At 32.9% G+C, this 16671-nt stretch overlaps 1 protein-coding gene across 1 annotated transcript in view; it reads left to right on the forward strand.

Moving 5' to 3' along the window:
- The window catches only part of ADAD1 (adenosine deaminase domain containing 1), a 35967-nt gene extending 20387 nt beyond the window's left edge, over nucleotides 1-15580 (forward strand). The window contains exons 8-12 of the mRNA XM_053595138.1: nucleotides 1067-1237; nucleotides 2800-3029; nucleotides 7641-7878; nucleotides 10847-10976; nucleotides 15467-15580. Coding sequence (XP_053451113.1) covers nucleotides 1067-1237; nucleotides 2800-3029; nucleotides 7641-7878; nucleotides 10847-10976; nucleotides 15467-15580 — 883 coding nt within the window. The remainder of the gene's footprint in view (nucleotides 1-1066; nucleotides 1238-2799; nucleotides 3030-7640; nucleotides 7879-10846; nucleotides 10977-15466) is intronic.
- Nucleotides 15581-16671: the final 1091 nt, after the last annotated feature.

Below are 16671 nucleotides of genomic sequence, written 5' to 3' on the forward strand. Positions count from 1 at the left end.
AGGTGCCCGCCACAACGCCCGGCTATTTTTTGGTTGCAGTTTTTGGCCGGGGCAGGGTTTGAACCCGCCACCCTCGGTATATGGGGCCAGTGCCTTACCGACTGAGCCATAGGCACCGCCCAATCAAACTTTTTATTATGAAAAAAAGTGAGAATAGGATAATAAATTCCCTGAAGAAAATTCAGCTTCAGCAGTTATGCTTTTCTATTGTTCTTGTTTAATCTCTCCACACTCACTTTTTGTTCTTGGTGTTTTCTTTGCTGCTGTAGTTTAAAACAAATTTAGACATATTTTACCATAAAAATGTATGTATGTATCTCTAATAAAGAAAGAATACTGTAATTTTAAAAGAAAGATTATTCAGCAGATCCATGAAGATAATGCAACTCATTGTGCTCCTATCCCCCTAGAGTTTACAGAATTATTTGACCTCTGTAAAAGAGCCTGTCCTTGGCGTGGTATTTTAGTGCTTAATTTTTTTTATATATTTCTGATGATGGGATTGAATGTAGTACATCTTAAAATCAATTTTTAAATAAGCAAAATAGTATGTCCATGATTTTATTAATTATAAGAGAGATGTACTTCAACTTCTTAACAGTTTTCACTGTTTTGTTTCTACGTGTTTTTTCCTCTATAACCATTAAAGAGCAGGAACTATAGTATTGCTGTTGTTGTTATTGTAGTAGCTTATTTTGGTAAAGAGAAATATAAGTAAGATAAAAAGTTAATTCTTCACCTGGGAGGCTGAGAGCAGAACTGGCCAAGGAGGAAGGAAGAAATCATTAGAGAAATGGGTGTTTCAATTTGATTATTGAAGACTTAAATGTGAAATGAAAGTATAGTGGGAGTCAAGAAATGGTATTTCAGGGCAGGTTATGGGGCAGATTAAGCTCTAGTTGAGGACTTCTTGAGGGACCTAATTTTTTATTAAACAAGGCTAAGATTATTTTAGGAGTTGTGTTAATATCAAAATTTTTGACATACGGAATATTGCTCATGATTATGATCATTAAGATACATTTTTTATAAATTTTATTTGATAAAGTTATTACGTTTATTTTAGGTACTTTTATAGACAGCTTCTGCTCTTCTACAGCAAAAATCCTGCTATGATGGAAAAATCAATATTTTGTACAGAACCAGCTTCTGATCTGCTCACTCTTAAACAGAATATCAACATTTACCTCTATATGAACCAATTGCCAAAAGGATCAGCCCAGATTAAGTCACAATTGTAAGTATTATAGAAGTTGTCTTTAAAGGCAGGTAGGATGGATAAGCCATATATTCTGAATCACTATAGCAAATAGAGCAAGTAAGTTTTATAATAATTATCTGTCCATATTCTCCCTCCAGCCTTGAGTTGTTATTTGTTGCCTGCAGAAGGCCATAAATCCTTTACCCTTTCTCTCCATTCAACTTGATCTATTACTGCTACAGGTTGAGCATCCCAAATCTTGAAATATAAAATTAGAAATGTTCCACACTTAAAAACTTTGTGAGCACCAGCATGATGCTCAAAGGAAATGTTCATTAGAGCATCTTGGATTTTGAATTTTCCAATTTGGGTTACTCAATCAGTAACTATAAAGCAAAGCAAATATTTCACAATCTGAAAAAATCCAAAATAGGAAAAACTTCTGATCCCAAGCATTTCAGATAAGGGACATTGAATCTGCACATAAGAATGTACTTTTCTATAACATTTAACATCTCCTTTCTGTTTTTAAGACCTCATGAACTTCAGGAACATATATGCTATTCACATACAAATACAGCAGAGTATGGCCAAAACTTTGCTTTGACGAATGTGTAGCATCAGATAGCATAAAATTTAAACAGTACTGACAAAGAAGAAAGTAAAATTCACATCAAATCTGACCATTCAGTGATAATGGGTAATATTTTCACAAAAATTCCTCCACTAACCCTTTGAAAATAAGGTCAAAGTTCACAAAGAAACTTCAAGAAAAATAATTTTAGATTTTATTGTTATATTTTCTTGGAGATGAATCTTAATTGTCTGTTTTCCTTTTTTTTTTTTTTTTTGCAGTTTTGGCCAGGGCTGGATTTGAACCCTCCACCTCCGGCATATGGGGCCAGTGCCCTACCCCTTGGAGCCACAGGCACTGCCTGTTTTCTTTCTTTTTGATGTCCTCATTTTGTAGTTTTTTTAAATTTTCATATTTTCAAGAAAAAAATTATCATGGGGACAAAAATTAGTTTTTCTTTTGGCTCAGCACCTGTAGCTTAGCGGCTAGGGCACTGGCCACATGCACCAGAGCTGGGGGGTTTGATCCCCAGCCTGGGTCTGCCTGCCAAACAGCAATGACAACTGCAACAAAGAAGTAGCCGGGCATTGTAGCATGTGCCTCTAGTCCCGGCTACTTGAGAGGCTGAGTTAGAAGAACCGCTTGAGCCCAGGAGTTTGAGGTTGCTGTGAGCTGTGATGTCACAGCGCTCTACCCAGGGTGACAGCTTGAGACACGTCTCAAAAAAAAAGAAAAAAAAAAATAGTTTTTCTTTTGATTTTTTTTTTTTTTAAGGGACATAAGGAAGATGAAATCATGACAAGTACTTATGCTGGAAGCTCTAAATATGGTTAATTTCTATTTTATATTAATCTTGTAGAATAAAGTCACTCCATTCCTAACCTTGCTTTGTGCTTATATCTATATTTGTTATTGAAAATAAATTTCTACTTGTAAGTTAAACATTTTAGAGAATAAATCTGAGGTATATGTAGATTTTACTCTGTCAACTTTCTTTTTAAAGAAGAAACTTTTCTTTCCCCAGACGTCTGAATCCACATTCTATATCTGCATTTGAAGCCAACGAAGAACTGAGTCTCCATGTGGCTGTTGAAGGAAAAATTTATCTGACTGTTTACTGTCCTGCAGATGTTGTTAATAGAGTAAGCAGTATGTCCTCAAGTGACAAATTGACAAGATGGGAAGTGCTTGGTGTACAGGGAGCATTGCTAAGTCACTTTATACAGCCAGTTTATGTCAGCAGTATACTTGTTGGTGAGTGGACTTTTAGTACCTCCTGACCTTTTTCCCTAAGTAAATACTCTGTATATCAATAAGTAAAATACAGAGTATTTGCATACGTGAAACTTTAAGGTCAAGACATAAATCCACTTTTTGTTGAGCTGTTTGTTTCATGGCAACTTTTAATCACACCTAATGTGATAACGACTTTTGTCATCAGGAAGCCGGGAATTAATATTTTAGTTAGCCAATTTGATATATTCTGTCTTGAAACTAAACTTTCGTTTGTACAATATTTTATTTTCCTCCTTTTATTTTGTAAGGGATGCTTCCTTGAACTTCTCAAATTTAAAAGCTTATATTGACTTATCCTTGAAATAAGAAAAATGTTAAGTGCCCATTTGGGGTCTTTCGTTATACATTTTTACATCTTTTGATCAAATGAATATGAAGTAACAACACAAATAACATTAATTCTTTGGTAGGAGATATTTAATAATGCTGAATTTATATTTGAATGGCTTTATAGACATTATCTCATTGGCAAACAATTGTGGGACTCATTTCAGCAATTTTGACAAGGCCTTGTTTATTTCAGTTTAGTTATCCTTGTGAAATAATTTACTACCATCATTTGGGCATTCTTTGCTTATTGTTAATTTTTGGAAATGAATGCATGTGCAAACTTTAGATCTTGCTTTTTTTTTTAGGCTGTGCTAATTCTGGATTTTTTTCCTTAACATTTTATGCCTATTTCTTTAGGAACTTCACTTACAGTGCTTTTTTTTCAGTTTCATATGCATACAAAGTATTGTAAAAAGAGAAATGTTTATTTGATTTGTATAGGAAATGAATCACTTGATTCACAATTCAAAAGATTCAAAATGGTTTTAGTGAAGTTTCTATTTTAATTCTGTTCCAGATAGAGAGGCATCTAAGCCTAGTTTAAAAGCATTCAGTAATGTGGCATGCAAAATTTAAAGACAACCTATTCCATTAGTTGAACACTCTACTTCTTTAAAAAAAAAAAAAAGAAATCTTCCTTATATAGGGTTCTGTACTAAGGGACAATAAATATTAAATCTAATTCTTTAAACTTAATGACCTTCTCCTCTTTCCTCTTAAGCCTTATAAAAACTATACAGTTCTTTATTTTGGTTCTTTAAAACCTATGTTAATTTTATAGATTATGTATAGAAAGAGTATTGTAGAGGCATTTTCCTTTGTCTTTTGAAGGTTCACTAAAAACCTGCAAAAGCAGATTTTAATAGAAGAAAAGCATGTAGATTTATTAATGTACATGAGGGGAGCAGGGATGGGAATCACAGAGTGATTACCAAATTACCCAGTATTATACAGAAACTCATAAACCCTTTTTCAAATGTTGAGAGGGGAAATAGAGAATGTAGACAATTCTTTTGGGACAGTAAATTACTAGGGAGAATGAATGGACTCAGGAAGCAGGAGGAGGAAATTATGAGAAGGTGAGGGGCAGAGCTGCACAGGAACAAAGTTTGTATTATGCAGATAAAATCCTCCCAGATAACCTCTTGGAGAAGAAAATAGATGAAAATTATATGATCTTCTCTGGTTATTTGATGAGAGTTCTAGGTAGAATCTCATTTCTAGACAATTGCATTTAAGCTTTCATAGGCAAACAAATTTCAGAGAGAATTTGTAAAATTGGTGCTTTGGGAAAGAGGATCACAGGTAGACCTTGGTTTTGAGGCTTAGTTCTGAGGCTTATCTTCACAACACTCAGCATGCTTAAGCACAGTATTTTGGGCAGTCAGTTGCTGTACCCCAACATTCCCACATCTGAAGCTTCCTTAGAAGTTTTATACACTGAAAGCTGAGTTTGTGGCTGTAGAGAGAAAAATTAAGTTAATAGCTGAGTCACAAAGGATTCCATTAAACCAGTCTTCTTCAGGAAAGAAAGAAGCCCAATTAAACATTTTTGTCTCATTTCAGAAGGTGCATTGCCAGTGGGCTCTATTAAAAAGAGCCACACATTTGTATGAAAACAACTACTCACTTGTGGGTAAAGATGCCCTAAATTATAGTGAGCAGCCAAGTGGATAAGGAAATTCCAAAGTGAATCCTTTCTGGTGCTTTGAGAAAGAGGATCAGAAATCCTCTACAGATGTTTATTCTGTCACTTTATGGTATTTTATCATTTTGTGGTAGTCTTTTGAAATTTAAAACATGAGCTCTAGGCTTGAATTAAAAAAAATTTTACCATTTCAATAGAAAATTATTGAGAGTAATCTGGAAAAAAATTTCAGTTTTCTTGGATATTGAGAAATAGCTGGATTTATGTTTATTTTCTAGCTTTTTGCATTGTTTTGCAAATTTGGTAAACCCTACTAAAATAAGTTCATTGTCGAAATATTTTAAAAATGTTTGTCCAGGGGTATTTTCAACTAGAAGTGCTTTTCACATACTGATGTGAATTGTAGAATTAAAGTGTAAAGAACACTAAATGCTAATTTCCTCCTATTGAAGGAATTCATTATAAATACAATTCATAGACTTCTAAAAAGCAGTTGATAACCTTGCAGGGGTCCTCAAACTTTTTAAACGTGGGGCCAGTTCACTGTCCTTCGGACCATCGGCGGGCCATACTATAGTTTAAAAAAAAAACTATGAACAAATTCCTATGCACACTGCACGTATCTTATTTTGAAGTAAAAAAACAAAACGGGAACAAATACAATCACACTGCTGCATGTGGCCCACAGGCCGTAGTTTGAGGACCCCTGCATATAATTCTTTTGTTTTCTTTTCTTCAAATCAGGAATATGAAATTCAGAATGTTAATAAAAATACTTGCCTAAAGTAATTGTTTGCTTATTGTCAGATCCTGGACTCAAACCCAGTTTTTATAACTTTTCATGCTGCTGCTTCTGATAGATCTTTAATGTATGAATTTCTGTCAGGTCTCCTACAGTCTTTGAATGAATTTAACCTTTGACTTTAACCTTGAAATTTATTTCACATAATTTTTGAATGAATCAAAAAATATTTAAATTATAAAATATAATCCTAAAGATATATTTTTCCAGGAACAATATTTACTCTCAAGATATAATCAAAATTGGCTCAGCGCCTGTAGCTCAGCAGCTAAGGGTGCCAGCCACATACACTGGAGCTGGCCGATTCGAATCCAGCCCAGGCCTGCCAAACAACAATGACAACTGCAACCAAAAAAATAACCGGACGTTGTGGTGGGCGCCTATAGTCCCAGCTACTTGGGAGACAGGGGCAAGAGAATTGCTTAGGCCCAAGAGTGGGAGGTTGCTGTGAGCTGTGATTTCACAGCACTCTACGGAGGGCGACAAAGTAAGACATGTCTCAAAAAAAAAAAAAAAAGATAAAATCATACTTCACATACAATAAATCATTAATGTATACATATGAAATGGAAAAAAGAAAGACAAATTATGAATAACCTTTTTGTCTATTACATTAGTTTTTATACTTCCCATTATAATATCTAGGTGAAACAATTTGATGTATAATAATCTTACAAGGAGTTTGATTTGTAAGGTTTTTTCTTTTTACAAATATGTTTGTTTTTTTAGGAATAAGCAGTGTCATCCCATTCCAGTGTGTAATAAATACATTTGATTTTCTTTTAAATACATATCTACTATTTGTTATAGATACAATAACTTTTTCAGACCTTAATTATTTGCATGTTTTTTCTGTGCCCAAATATATTAATTTGACTAGCCTTCATTTGTTATTCTTGATTTTGAATACTCAAAAGAAATATTTAGAAAAAAGATATCAGAAGCAACTTGTGTCCTTTTTAGATCATTTTCTTAGTGCCTAAGTAGTCAAAATGAATTCCTAGTAACCATCTCAACAGTTTTAATGATAAGCAGATAAAATTTTATTTATGAAATGTCTAGTGGTATACAAAGATTCTTCTATTATTTGTAAGAACCTCTGGCCTAAGAAGGAAAGAGATTTGCTTTACGATTAGTTTTAAATAGGAATGACTACTGCCTAACTTCTGTTTTGAAGTTTGATGCAGCTCAATATTTTATAATAGCGACATTGCATCTTCTTCAAGAGTTAAGACTGAGAATTCAGTCTTGAAGGTTGAAAGATAAAAAATAGAAAGTTTTCAAAATTGGCCACAGTTTTAACCAGAAATGGTCATCTTTAAATTACTTTGTATTGTGAAACCGAACATACATTATTGGAATGTTTGTAACTTGTGGCCCTGAGACGTGAGAAAATAACTTTTATCTATTTCTCAGCCAGATTTATCTTCTGTCATTTCTTACTATAATCAGAAGAATTCAAGACAGAATGAGCCAATTATCTCTGGAAGAACCTTCTAAAAAGTACCAGTTTCTTTCTGGGTCTTTGTTTTTATTCACTAGAACGGCTCTTCTTTACTTTTTGTGTAAGAGTCTTTTTTTTTTTTTTTTTAATGGAATTTCTGACTTATTACCTTGTCCTGGTTCTGGTAAAGACTACGGAAGTTCTACTAAGAGAGCAGAAGTCAGAAAGAGAAGATTGAGAGATAAAAGATAGAGAAAAGGACTTTAGACTATTTCTAATTTTTTTTCTTGTCTTGTTACAATCTTTTGATACTGAACTTCTGAGTATTTTGTTTTTGCTTTCTAGGTGACGGGAGTTGCCGTGATACTAGAGGCTTAGAAATTGCTATAAAGCAACGTGTTGACGATGCACTAACTTCAAAACTTCCAATGTTTTACTTGGTCAATAGACCTCATATTAGTTTAGTGCCCTGTGCGTATCCACTTCAGATAAACTTGGAATATAAATCCCTGAGTCTGAATTGGGCACAAGGGGATATTTCTTTGGAGATTGTGGATGGCCTAAGTGGGAAGATCACTGAAAGGTTAGAATTACTAATTTTTTAAAAAATAATGTTATTTAAGCAAAAGAAGAAATTATATTGCATTTTTTGTAACCATTTGTTGAATTCTGAACAATAATTATTATCATTGGTTGATTGTAATATGTTGCAAACATCAAACTAGTTTTAAAAAAAAAAACCTGAGTAATACAGCTGCATAATCTGGTTTTCCAAGTGTTATTTCATGACCATTAACATCATGTACTTTGTTTTCAAAAATCAGTTTCTCCTGCTGGATCTGAATTTCTGTATCTGGGGCTCAGGGATCTCTATTTTTTTAACATGCCCTTTCAAATACTCCCTATATGCCCTGAAATGTGAGAACTTTTTTTTGGACAGAGTCTCAAGCTGTCGCCCTGGGTAGAGTGCCATGATATCACAGCTCATAGCAACCTCAAACTTTGGGCTTAAGCGATTCTCTTGTCTCAGCCTCCCAAGTAGCTGGGACTACAGACTCCCACCACAATGCCTGGCCATTTTGGTTGTAGTTATCGTTGTTTGGCAAGCCCGGGCTGGATTTGAACCCACCAGCTCTAGTGTACATGGCTGGCACCCTAGCCAACTGAGCTACAGGCACCAAGCCTAAATGTGAGAACTTTGGTACCATGATATACTACTTTGTTCCAATAACCCTGTAGGGTGCTTGACTGAGTCCATACCATTAGTTGGTATGGACTCAGTCTCATTGGTTGGTATGGACTCAGTCAAGCATAACACTAATTATTTCAAGTAAGATAAATTATACTAGTATGCTTTGGATCAATGTAAATTAGTGTTTTACTATTAATAACAGACTCAACTACACACATAAATAAAAAAGGTCTTCTATGAAAGACATTAAAAATACAGTAATGGTATAATAAAGATGAAATTAATAAATGTAATATGAGTTTAACTCATTTATTATGGCCAAATAGTGATTACAAACAAAAAGTGGAAGATGTAAGCTAAATATTAGACAAGGTATAATTCAGTCTCAAACTGTTAAAATAAGACAAAGGAGGACTCCTTAATATTATAAAGAGTATAGGCTGTGCTTGGTGGCTCACACCTATATTTCTAGCACTCTGGGAGGCCGAGGCAGGTGGATTGCCAGAGCTCACAGGTTTGAGACCAACCTAAGCCAGAGCAAGACCTCGTCTCTACAGATGGCTGGGCATTGTGGCAGGCACCTATAGTCCCAGCTACCTGGGAGGCTGAGGCAAAAGAATTGTTTGAGCCCAAGAGTTTGAGTTTGCTGTAAGCTATGACGCCACAACACTCTACCAAGGGCAACAAAGTGAGACTCTGTCTCAAAAAAAAAAAAAAAAATTATACATTATAAAGACTATAATTCATCAGATAGAATAGTCATACTTTTACTGCAAGTAACGTAGTATCAGCACAAATAAAGCAGAAATCATAGAAGATGAGTAAAAATAGAAACACTACTATTAGAGACAATAATTTACCTCTTTTACTTCATAGTAGATCAAGTGAGCAAAACAGTAAACAAGGATATAGCCATTTTAAATAATAAAGTAGACATAATTAAAAACTAAGTGCAATATAAATATGAAATACAGCTACTTTTCAAGAACCTGTGGAATGTCGACAAAAAATATACAATGTATTGAGCCACAAAGAAAATCTCAAATTCCAAAAACTAAAAGCAATGTAGATAATATTCTCTGATTATGATGAGATAAAACTATAAATAATGAACCCAGAATACTAGACGAAGCTACCTTTTCTGGGAAAAAAGTTAATAACAGACTCAACTACACACATAAATAAAACAGCTCCTAGCTCAAAGGGAAATATAAACTGAAATTGCAAAATAATCAGAATATAAGAATATTGAAAGCATTACGTATCAGAATGTAGGATATAGACTTCAAACAAAGCTAAATAGAGAAGTCAGAGCCTTAAGTGCTTATATCAATAAATAATGGAAATATACTAAGAAGAATGAAGGAATAACTAGAAATGTAAAAGAAAGCTAAAAAAAAAGGCAGAATGACTTACAAACAGCTGATTCTGTGAAAAATCACTTGCTAATATCATATAAAATAATAAGAAATTGCTCAGAAATAGGGGAAATTAAGAGAACTAAAACTATTTGGCCATTCAAATATAACTTAAAACCTGAGTGAAATGGACGAATTTCTAGTAATAGATTATTTCCAAAACTGGCAGAGAAGAGGGAAAAATCTAAACACTATTTTCATGAGAATAGTATAAATTTAAGGGAAAACCAACCACATCCATTGGTGGAGAATATAAGTCACATTGTAAAGAGCATGGAGACCAGAAAAAATGAAGGAGTTGGGCAATTTTTTAATCTATTATTAAGAACTAAGAGGATATAATGAAAGCAAAAAGTTACAATAGTGAAAAGATTGTGATCTGTGCACCCAGTTTTATTAGAAACCCAGACAAATTACACATCCACATGTGCATACATTCACATGTATGTGAAGGATCACAAAGTGAGTGTGTGTATGTTACCTTTTTATTGAGTTAAAATTTACCTGCAATAAAGCACATTATACAATTTCATGAATTTTGATATATTTAATTTACCTATGTAACCATCACCCCATTCAAAATGCAGGGTATTTTCATCGTCACAGAAAGGATTACCACACCCCCTTTTAGTTAATTCCTGATAGAACCACTGTTTTAATTTATTTGTATCATCATAGATAAGTTTTGCTTCAAACAATAGAAATGTTTCAAATATCAGTCTTCTGCATTAAGTTTTAATACACTACTATAATAATTTAAACTATAAGAAGTTAGTTTCAGGAAGTATTAAAAATTATTTTTATGTAAATTTTATTTCATGTTATCATTCATAATGGAATCAATAAATATCTTGTAGACTATGTTGATTTTTAATCTCCACGATTTTTACCTTAAACCATCAAATTATGATTAGTGTATGTTTCATTCTTTTCTTTTTTAGTTCCCCATTTAAAAGTGGTGTGTCAATGGCAAGTCGACTTTGTAAGGCTGCAATGTTAAGTCGATTTAACCTGCTTGCCAAAGAAGCTAAAAAAGATCTACTTGAAGCTAGTACATATCATGCAGCTAAGGTAAGTCCTTAAAGGAATGAAGTTGATGAGGGAAATAAAATTTAAGACATTAATTTTATAATGATTATACACAGCAAAAATTTATTTAAGAGTTCTTGAATATAAGATATTACCAGGTAATGGTAAAATTAATTTTTAAATGCATATGCCAGAAACTGGATATATAAACAAATATTTCACTTAAGGTAGCCATTTTGGTATTATATATACTTGCTTTGACAATATTGCTCAAAACCTACCATATCATATCCAAAAAAATAAAATAGTAATACAGTTTTTTCTCTAAATGACATTAATGTGGTAACAATAGAATATTACGTATTCTAAAATAATATATTATTTAATATCCATATCAATTAGTTTTTCTACCTAAAGTTGTGAAAAACAGCTTGTGATTTGGACCTATTTTAGTAAATGACATAGCCTTTTTCTCCTTTTAAAAATATTTGGTTTTTTCGTACAAATATAATACAGGCTTAGGTAGAAAAATTGAAAAATGTTTAAAAATATACAAGAAAAATATTATTTGTAATCCCACCCACCATGCATAAATAATGCTCTTGATCTTTTAATGTAAGCATATTATTTTGTTTCTTGTATATGTATATTTGTGTATGCATATATTTAAAACATAAAGATCATACTGGATAGATTTTTTAATCTCTTTTTTAAAATCAATATGACAAACACTCTTCCATGTTGACATTATTAAATATTATATAAAAATTCTTTTTGATAACTGAATTTCAATAATAATACAGTATTGTATGAAAATCTCTTAATTTTACCAACACTTTAATGCTCAGACTATGTGATTACAACATGTAAAGCAGGTGTATTAACTACAAGTCACATATAAAAGCGTATCTAGACAATTTTTTATTTTGGCGGCATACAGAGGTTATAAGTCTTCTCTGTAAAAACAAATCAAAAACTGTACAAAATTGTCAGAAACAGACTTCACAATTCTGGACATTGACGAAAGGCAGAAAAAATAATGAAAAGTGAGTGTTCTTCAAAAACTGTTACTACTTTGGGTAAGAGTAACAGGAGTATACGGCCCTCTTGCCCAGAGTTGTTCTCATTCTCTGTTTCTTTCTGCTAGTTTTGAATGGCAAGAACTATAATTTTAGCCCATTGAGGCTGCCAGCAAAAACAGTGGCTTTGCTGTCAGAGGAGATAGACTTGATTTGGGTCAAGGGTTGAAAATTTGCAGTTTTGCCATACTAACTGCCAAATCTGGCAGGAAATGAATACCAAAAATGGTAATAATCCTGGCCCAAATTTGTTGGAGGCAAATGGTGAACCAACCAGCAATTTACCAAGGAGATTTTAACAAGGAGAGAGCCATGAAAGGACTGAGCTAAATTCTTTGTGTTTCTCTACCTGACTAAAAATTCTTGTGCTGAGGATACCCAAGATAGCCGATCAAAAAGTCAAAGCTAAGGGATACTTGAAAACTAATTACAACATTCGGTATTCTCCCTTCCACACACAATTAAGAGTAGATAAAGGTATAAGCCTTATAGACTTAATGTGTTAGAGCACAACTTCTGCTGAAGTATTTTGCTTATCACTAAGCTATGCAGATACAAGGTAACCACTGAGAAGCCAAGCTGAAACATGCACAGAAACATTTAAAAACTATATGTTAACATATAAAACCCACATAAGTATGTCAAAATATGTGCAAAATGGACTTGACCAAGTCCAAGACCCATTCACAGTAAAAACACTGAACAAATAAGGAATGGAAGTGAACCTCCTCAACTTCATAAAGGGCATCAAAGAAAAACTTACCATTGACATTATATCTAATAGTGAAAGACTGTATACTCCCTCCCTTCACCCCAGATCAGGGGAGAAGGCAAAAATGCTTCTCACCACTTGTATTCAACACTATTCTGTAGGTCCTAGCCAGTGCAATAAGTCAAGAAAAAGAGGTAAAGTTACCATACTAGAAACGGAAGAAAAAAAATTCTTTATTCTTAAATGATACAATGTTGTAAGTAAAATATTCTTTGCAAACTATCAGAAAGCAAGGTACATCATATGTAAATTTAGCAAGGTCATAAGACTTAAGAACAATATAGAAAAAGCTATTGTATATCTATGTACAAGGAATGATGACTCAAAAAATTAAATTAAGAAAACCTCTTCACCCACAATAGCTCCAAATGTGTTTCTCTCTCTTTCTCTTGCTCTTTCTCTCTCTGTCTCTCTCTCTCACACACACACACACAAATTGAACAAAAGCCCAAGACCTGTACATTGGAAATGATGAGATGTTGCTGAGAGCAATTGAAGGAAACTTGATGAAATGGAGAGATGTGTCATCTTAGATTGGGAAACTCAGTATTGATAGGATGTTACATCTTTCCAAATTAATATATAGCTTCAATGCAAAATTGAAATCACAGCAGGCTTTTGTGTAGAAATTGGCAAGCTGATTGTGAAATTGATATGGAATTCCAAAGGACATGGAAGAGCCAAAATTTTGAAAGAGAACAAGGTGGGAAAGCTTAGCCTACCTAGTTTCAAAACTTATATAAAGCCACAGAAATTAAGATAACATATCAATATGATAGACTATAAATCAATGGAACAGAAATAAACCCCCACTTATATGGTCAATCGATTTTGTACAAAAGTGGCAAGGTAATTCAAAGGGAGAAAGAATAGAATTTTCAGCAAATGGTGAGGTATCTACAGGTAAAACAAAAAAATTAATGTAGAACTGTATATCAGTCATACACAAAAATTAATTCAAAATGGATGTTAGATCTAGCTGTGAGAGCTAAAATTAAAACTTTAAGATGAAATAATCACATTCTTTAAGAAAGATTTGATAGCTATGACATCAAAGTATAACCCATAAAAGGAAAAAACTGATCATTTGAATTAAAAATTTTCAAAATTAAGAAAAAATAAGCCATAGACAGGGAGAAAATACTTATAAATCACACATGTCAAATGACTTGGATCTGCAGTATGTAAAGAATTTGCACAACTCCCTAAGACGTGGTTCTCAACCTTCCTAATGCCTCCTAATGCCACAACCCTTTAATATAGTTGCTCATGTTGTGGTGACCCCCAACCATGAAATTATTTTTGTTGCTACTTCATAACTGTAATTTTGCTACTGTTATGAATCATAATATAAATATCTGACATGCAGGATGTATTTTCATTGTTACAAAGGGGTCGTGACCCACAGGTTGAGAACCGCTGCCATAATAGGACAGTCTAAACTTCAAAAGTGACAAATAATATATACATAGTACAGGTGACTAATAACCATATAAAAGATGCTTAACCTCATTTAATGAAAATTAAAACACACCCACTAAAATCCAAAAGACTGACCATGCCAGGTGCTGTTGAGAGTGTGAGAAAAAGCCTACTGACAGGAATGTAAAATTAAAATAGTAAAACCACTTTTAAAAGTAGTTTTGTGTCTTTTTTAAGAAGGTAAACATACTTAACCGTGTAATCTAGCAATTCCACCATTATCTATTTAAGAAAAACAAAAAAACTTACATCCACATAAAGACTCAGGCAGCGTAATTCACAACAATGGAAGGAGGGAGGCGGGCGGGGCCTTGGTGCCTGCCACACCTTCTGGGGGCAGGACATGATTGCAAGAGGGACTTTACCTAACAATTGCAATCAGTGTAACCTGGCTTATTGTACCCTCAATGAATCCCCAACAATACAAAAAAAGAGAGAGACAGTTCAAATGTCTGTCAGCTGATGAATGTGTGAACACAATGTGGTATATCCCCACAATGAAGTAGTAATCAGCAATTAAAAAGAACAAACTACTGATTCATGAAACAACATGAATGAACCAGAAAACATTATGCTAACGGAAAAAAACCTGGCACAAAAAGAATACCTGTTGTGTTAGTCAATTTATATAAATTTTTGGAAAAAAAACAAAACTCAGTGAGACTTGTGGTTGCCTGGGGCTAGGGCTGGGCCGGGAATACAAATTCACTGTAGGGAGGCCACAATGGAACTTTTTAGGGATGGATTTGTTTTACATCAGGACTGTAGTAATATTTGCATACTTTTATACATGTATTAAAAACCTAAAACTGTACAGTGAGTTTTATGGTATATAAATTAACCTAAATAAAGCTGGCTTTTTAAAAATTCATCTATATGTTCACCTATAAAAAATGAAAATATACCAAAATAGTAATGGTGGTTATTATTTGGGGCTTACAGGTAATTTTTTATTTATTTCTGTATATTTTCTGTTTTTAAATTTTCTGCAGTGAGTATGATTGCTCTTAATTAAAACTGTTAATGTAAAATAGATACATAGCTTTTTAGGAGTCTTGGGAAGGAAATTATTTAGCTTCAAAAATATTTAAAAAATAGGAAATCAAAAATATTTTCATTAATTTTTTAAATTCTAAAATACTTATTTTTTGTAAGTAAAATTCTGACTGTTTTGTGTAACTCATTTTTCTCCTTTCCAGTGTATGTCTGGCTCCTATCAAGAAGCTAAAACTTTGTTGAAATCCTACTTACAGCAACACGGCTATGGATCTTGGATTGTGAAATCTCCCTGTATAGAGCAATTTAGTATGTGATTTAGGCAATCCACTGTTATATTAAAAATCTTTTATTTTTTGGTGTGTTTTGACTAGTAAAAATGCTTTTAAATATTGTTTTCAACTTTCAAATCAGAGTCTTGCAACAGTAATGTTCAGGGGTTGCTAAAAATTTGTAAATATTCCTGTTAATTTACATTGAAACATTAGTGTATTTTACCTTTTCTTTTTTATTGGGAAAAAAATTACCTTATTCAATATTTAACCACTTCATATTTATTTTTAGAGAGATTATAAAACTACTGCCTTTTTTATATTTTAGAAGATTATCTTTTAGGTTTTTACTTTTTGCTTTAAAACTATTTATACATTGCAGTATTCAACATTGTGTCCTAATATGTCACTCAATTTTTTTTAATAATTGGAAGCCTAGTATAAAAAATACTTCTTATTCACTGACTAACGCAGCAGTTATTTGATTGTCTAATATTTACTGGTTATCACTCTAGACAATATTTTAAAAAAAGTAATTAAAACATCTCTCATGTCACAGGAGTTCATGAATGCAGATCACACATTTTAATGCAGAATAATATTAACCATGTTAGGGAATAGTTTTATAATGTTATTCTGATTAATAGAGAATTATTACATATGCTTTAAATAAGTTTGCCCATTTTCAGCTGCTGTCCTATATCTACCTATACCAAATACAACTTAATCCTTTATAATTTAGATTAGTGGGACTTTCTAACTGATAGGTCAATAAAAGACTGTTCAGCTTTATATTTGTTTTATACAGTGATTAGGTGAAAAAGCAAAGTTTAGATACTCAGTTTAGGATATGCAAATTTAGTGAAATTGTGAGTTCATCTCATAGGTTAGCTTCTTCACCCTATTCCTTGGTTTTCAATCACAGATGTGTTCAAGATTGGTTTTCAAAGTTTGTCCATATTAGCTTGGGTCTTTACTAAACTTATAATAGAAACTGTTATAATCTCTGATTATATGTAAGTTGTTTGGTGTTTTTATGTTTTGGGGTGGGGGACAGGGAGGTTTATTCTGAAAGTATGGTAGAGTTTAGTTGACAGTGAAGCCATTCTGAAAAATCATACTTATATGTCTTTTGG

This window comes from Nycticebus coucang, chromosome 1 (assembly GCF_027406575.1).
Source record: "Nycticebus coucang isolate mNycCou1 chromosome 1, mNycCou1.pri, whole genome shotgun sequence".
NCBI classification, from domain to species: Eukaryota; Metazoa; Chordata; class Mammalia; order Primates; family Lorisidae; genus Nycticebus; species Nycticebus coucang.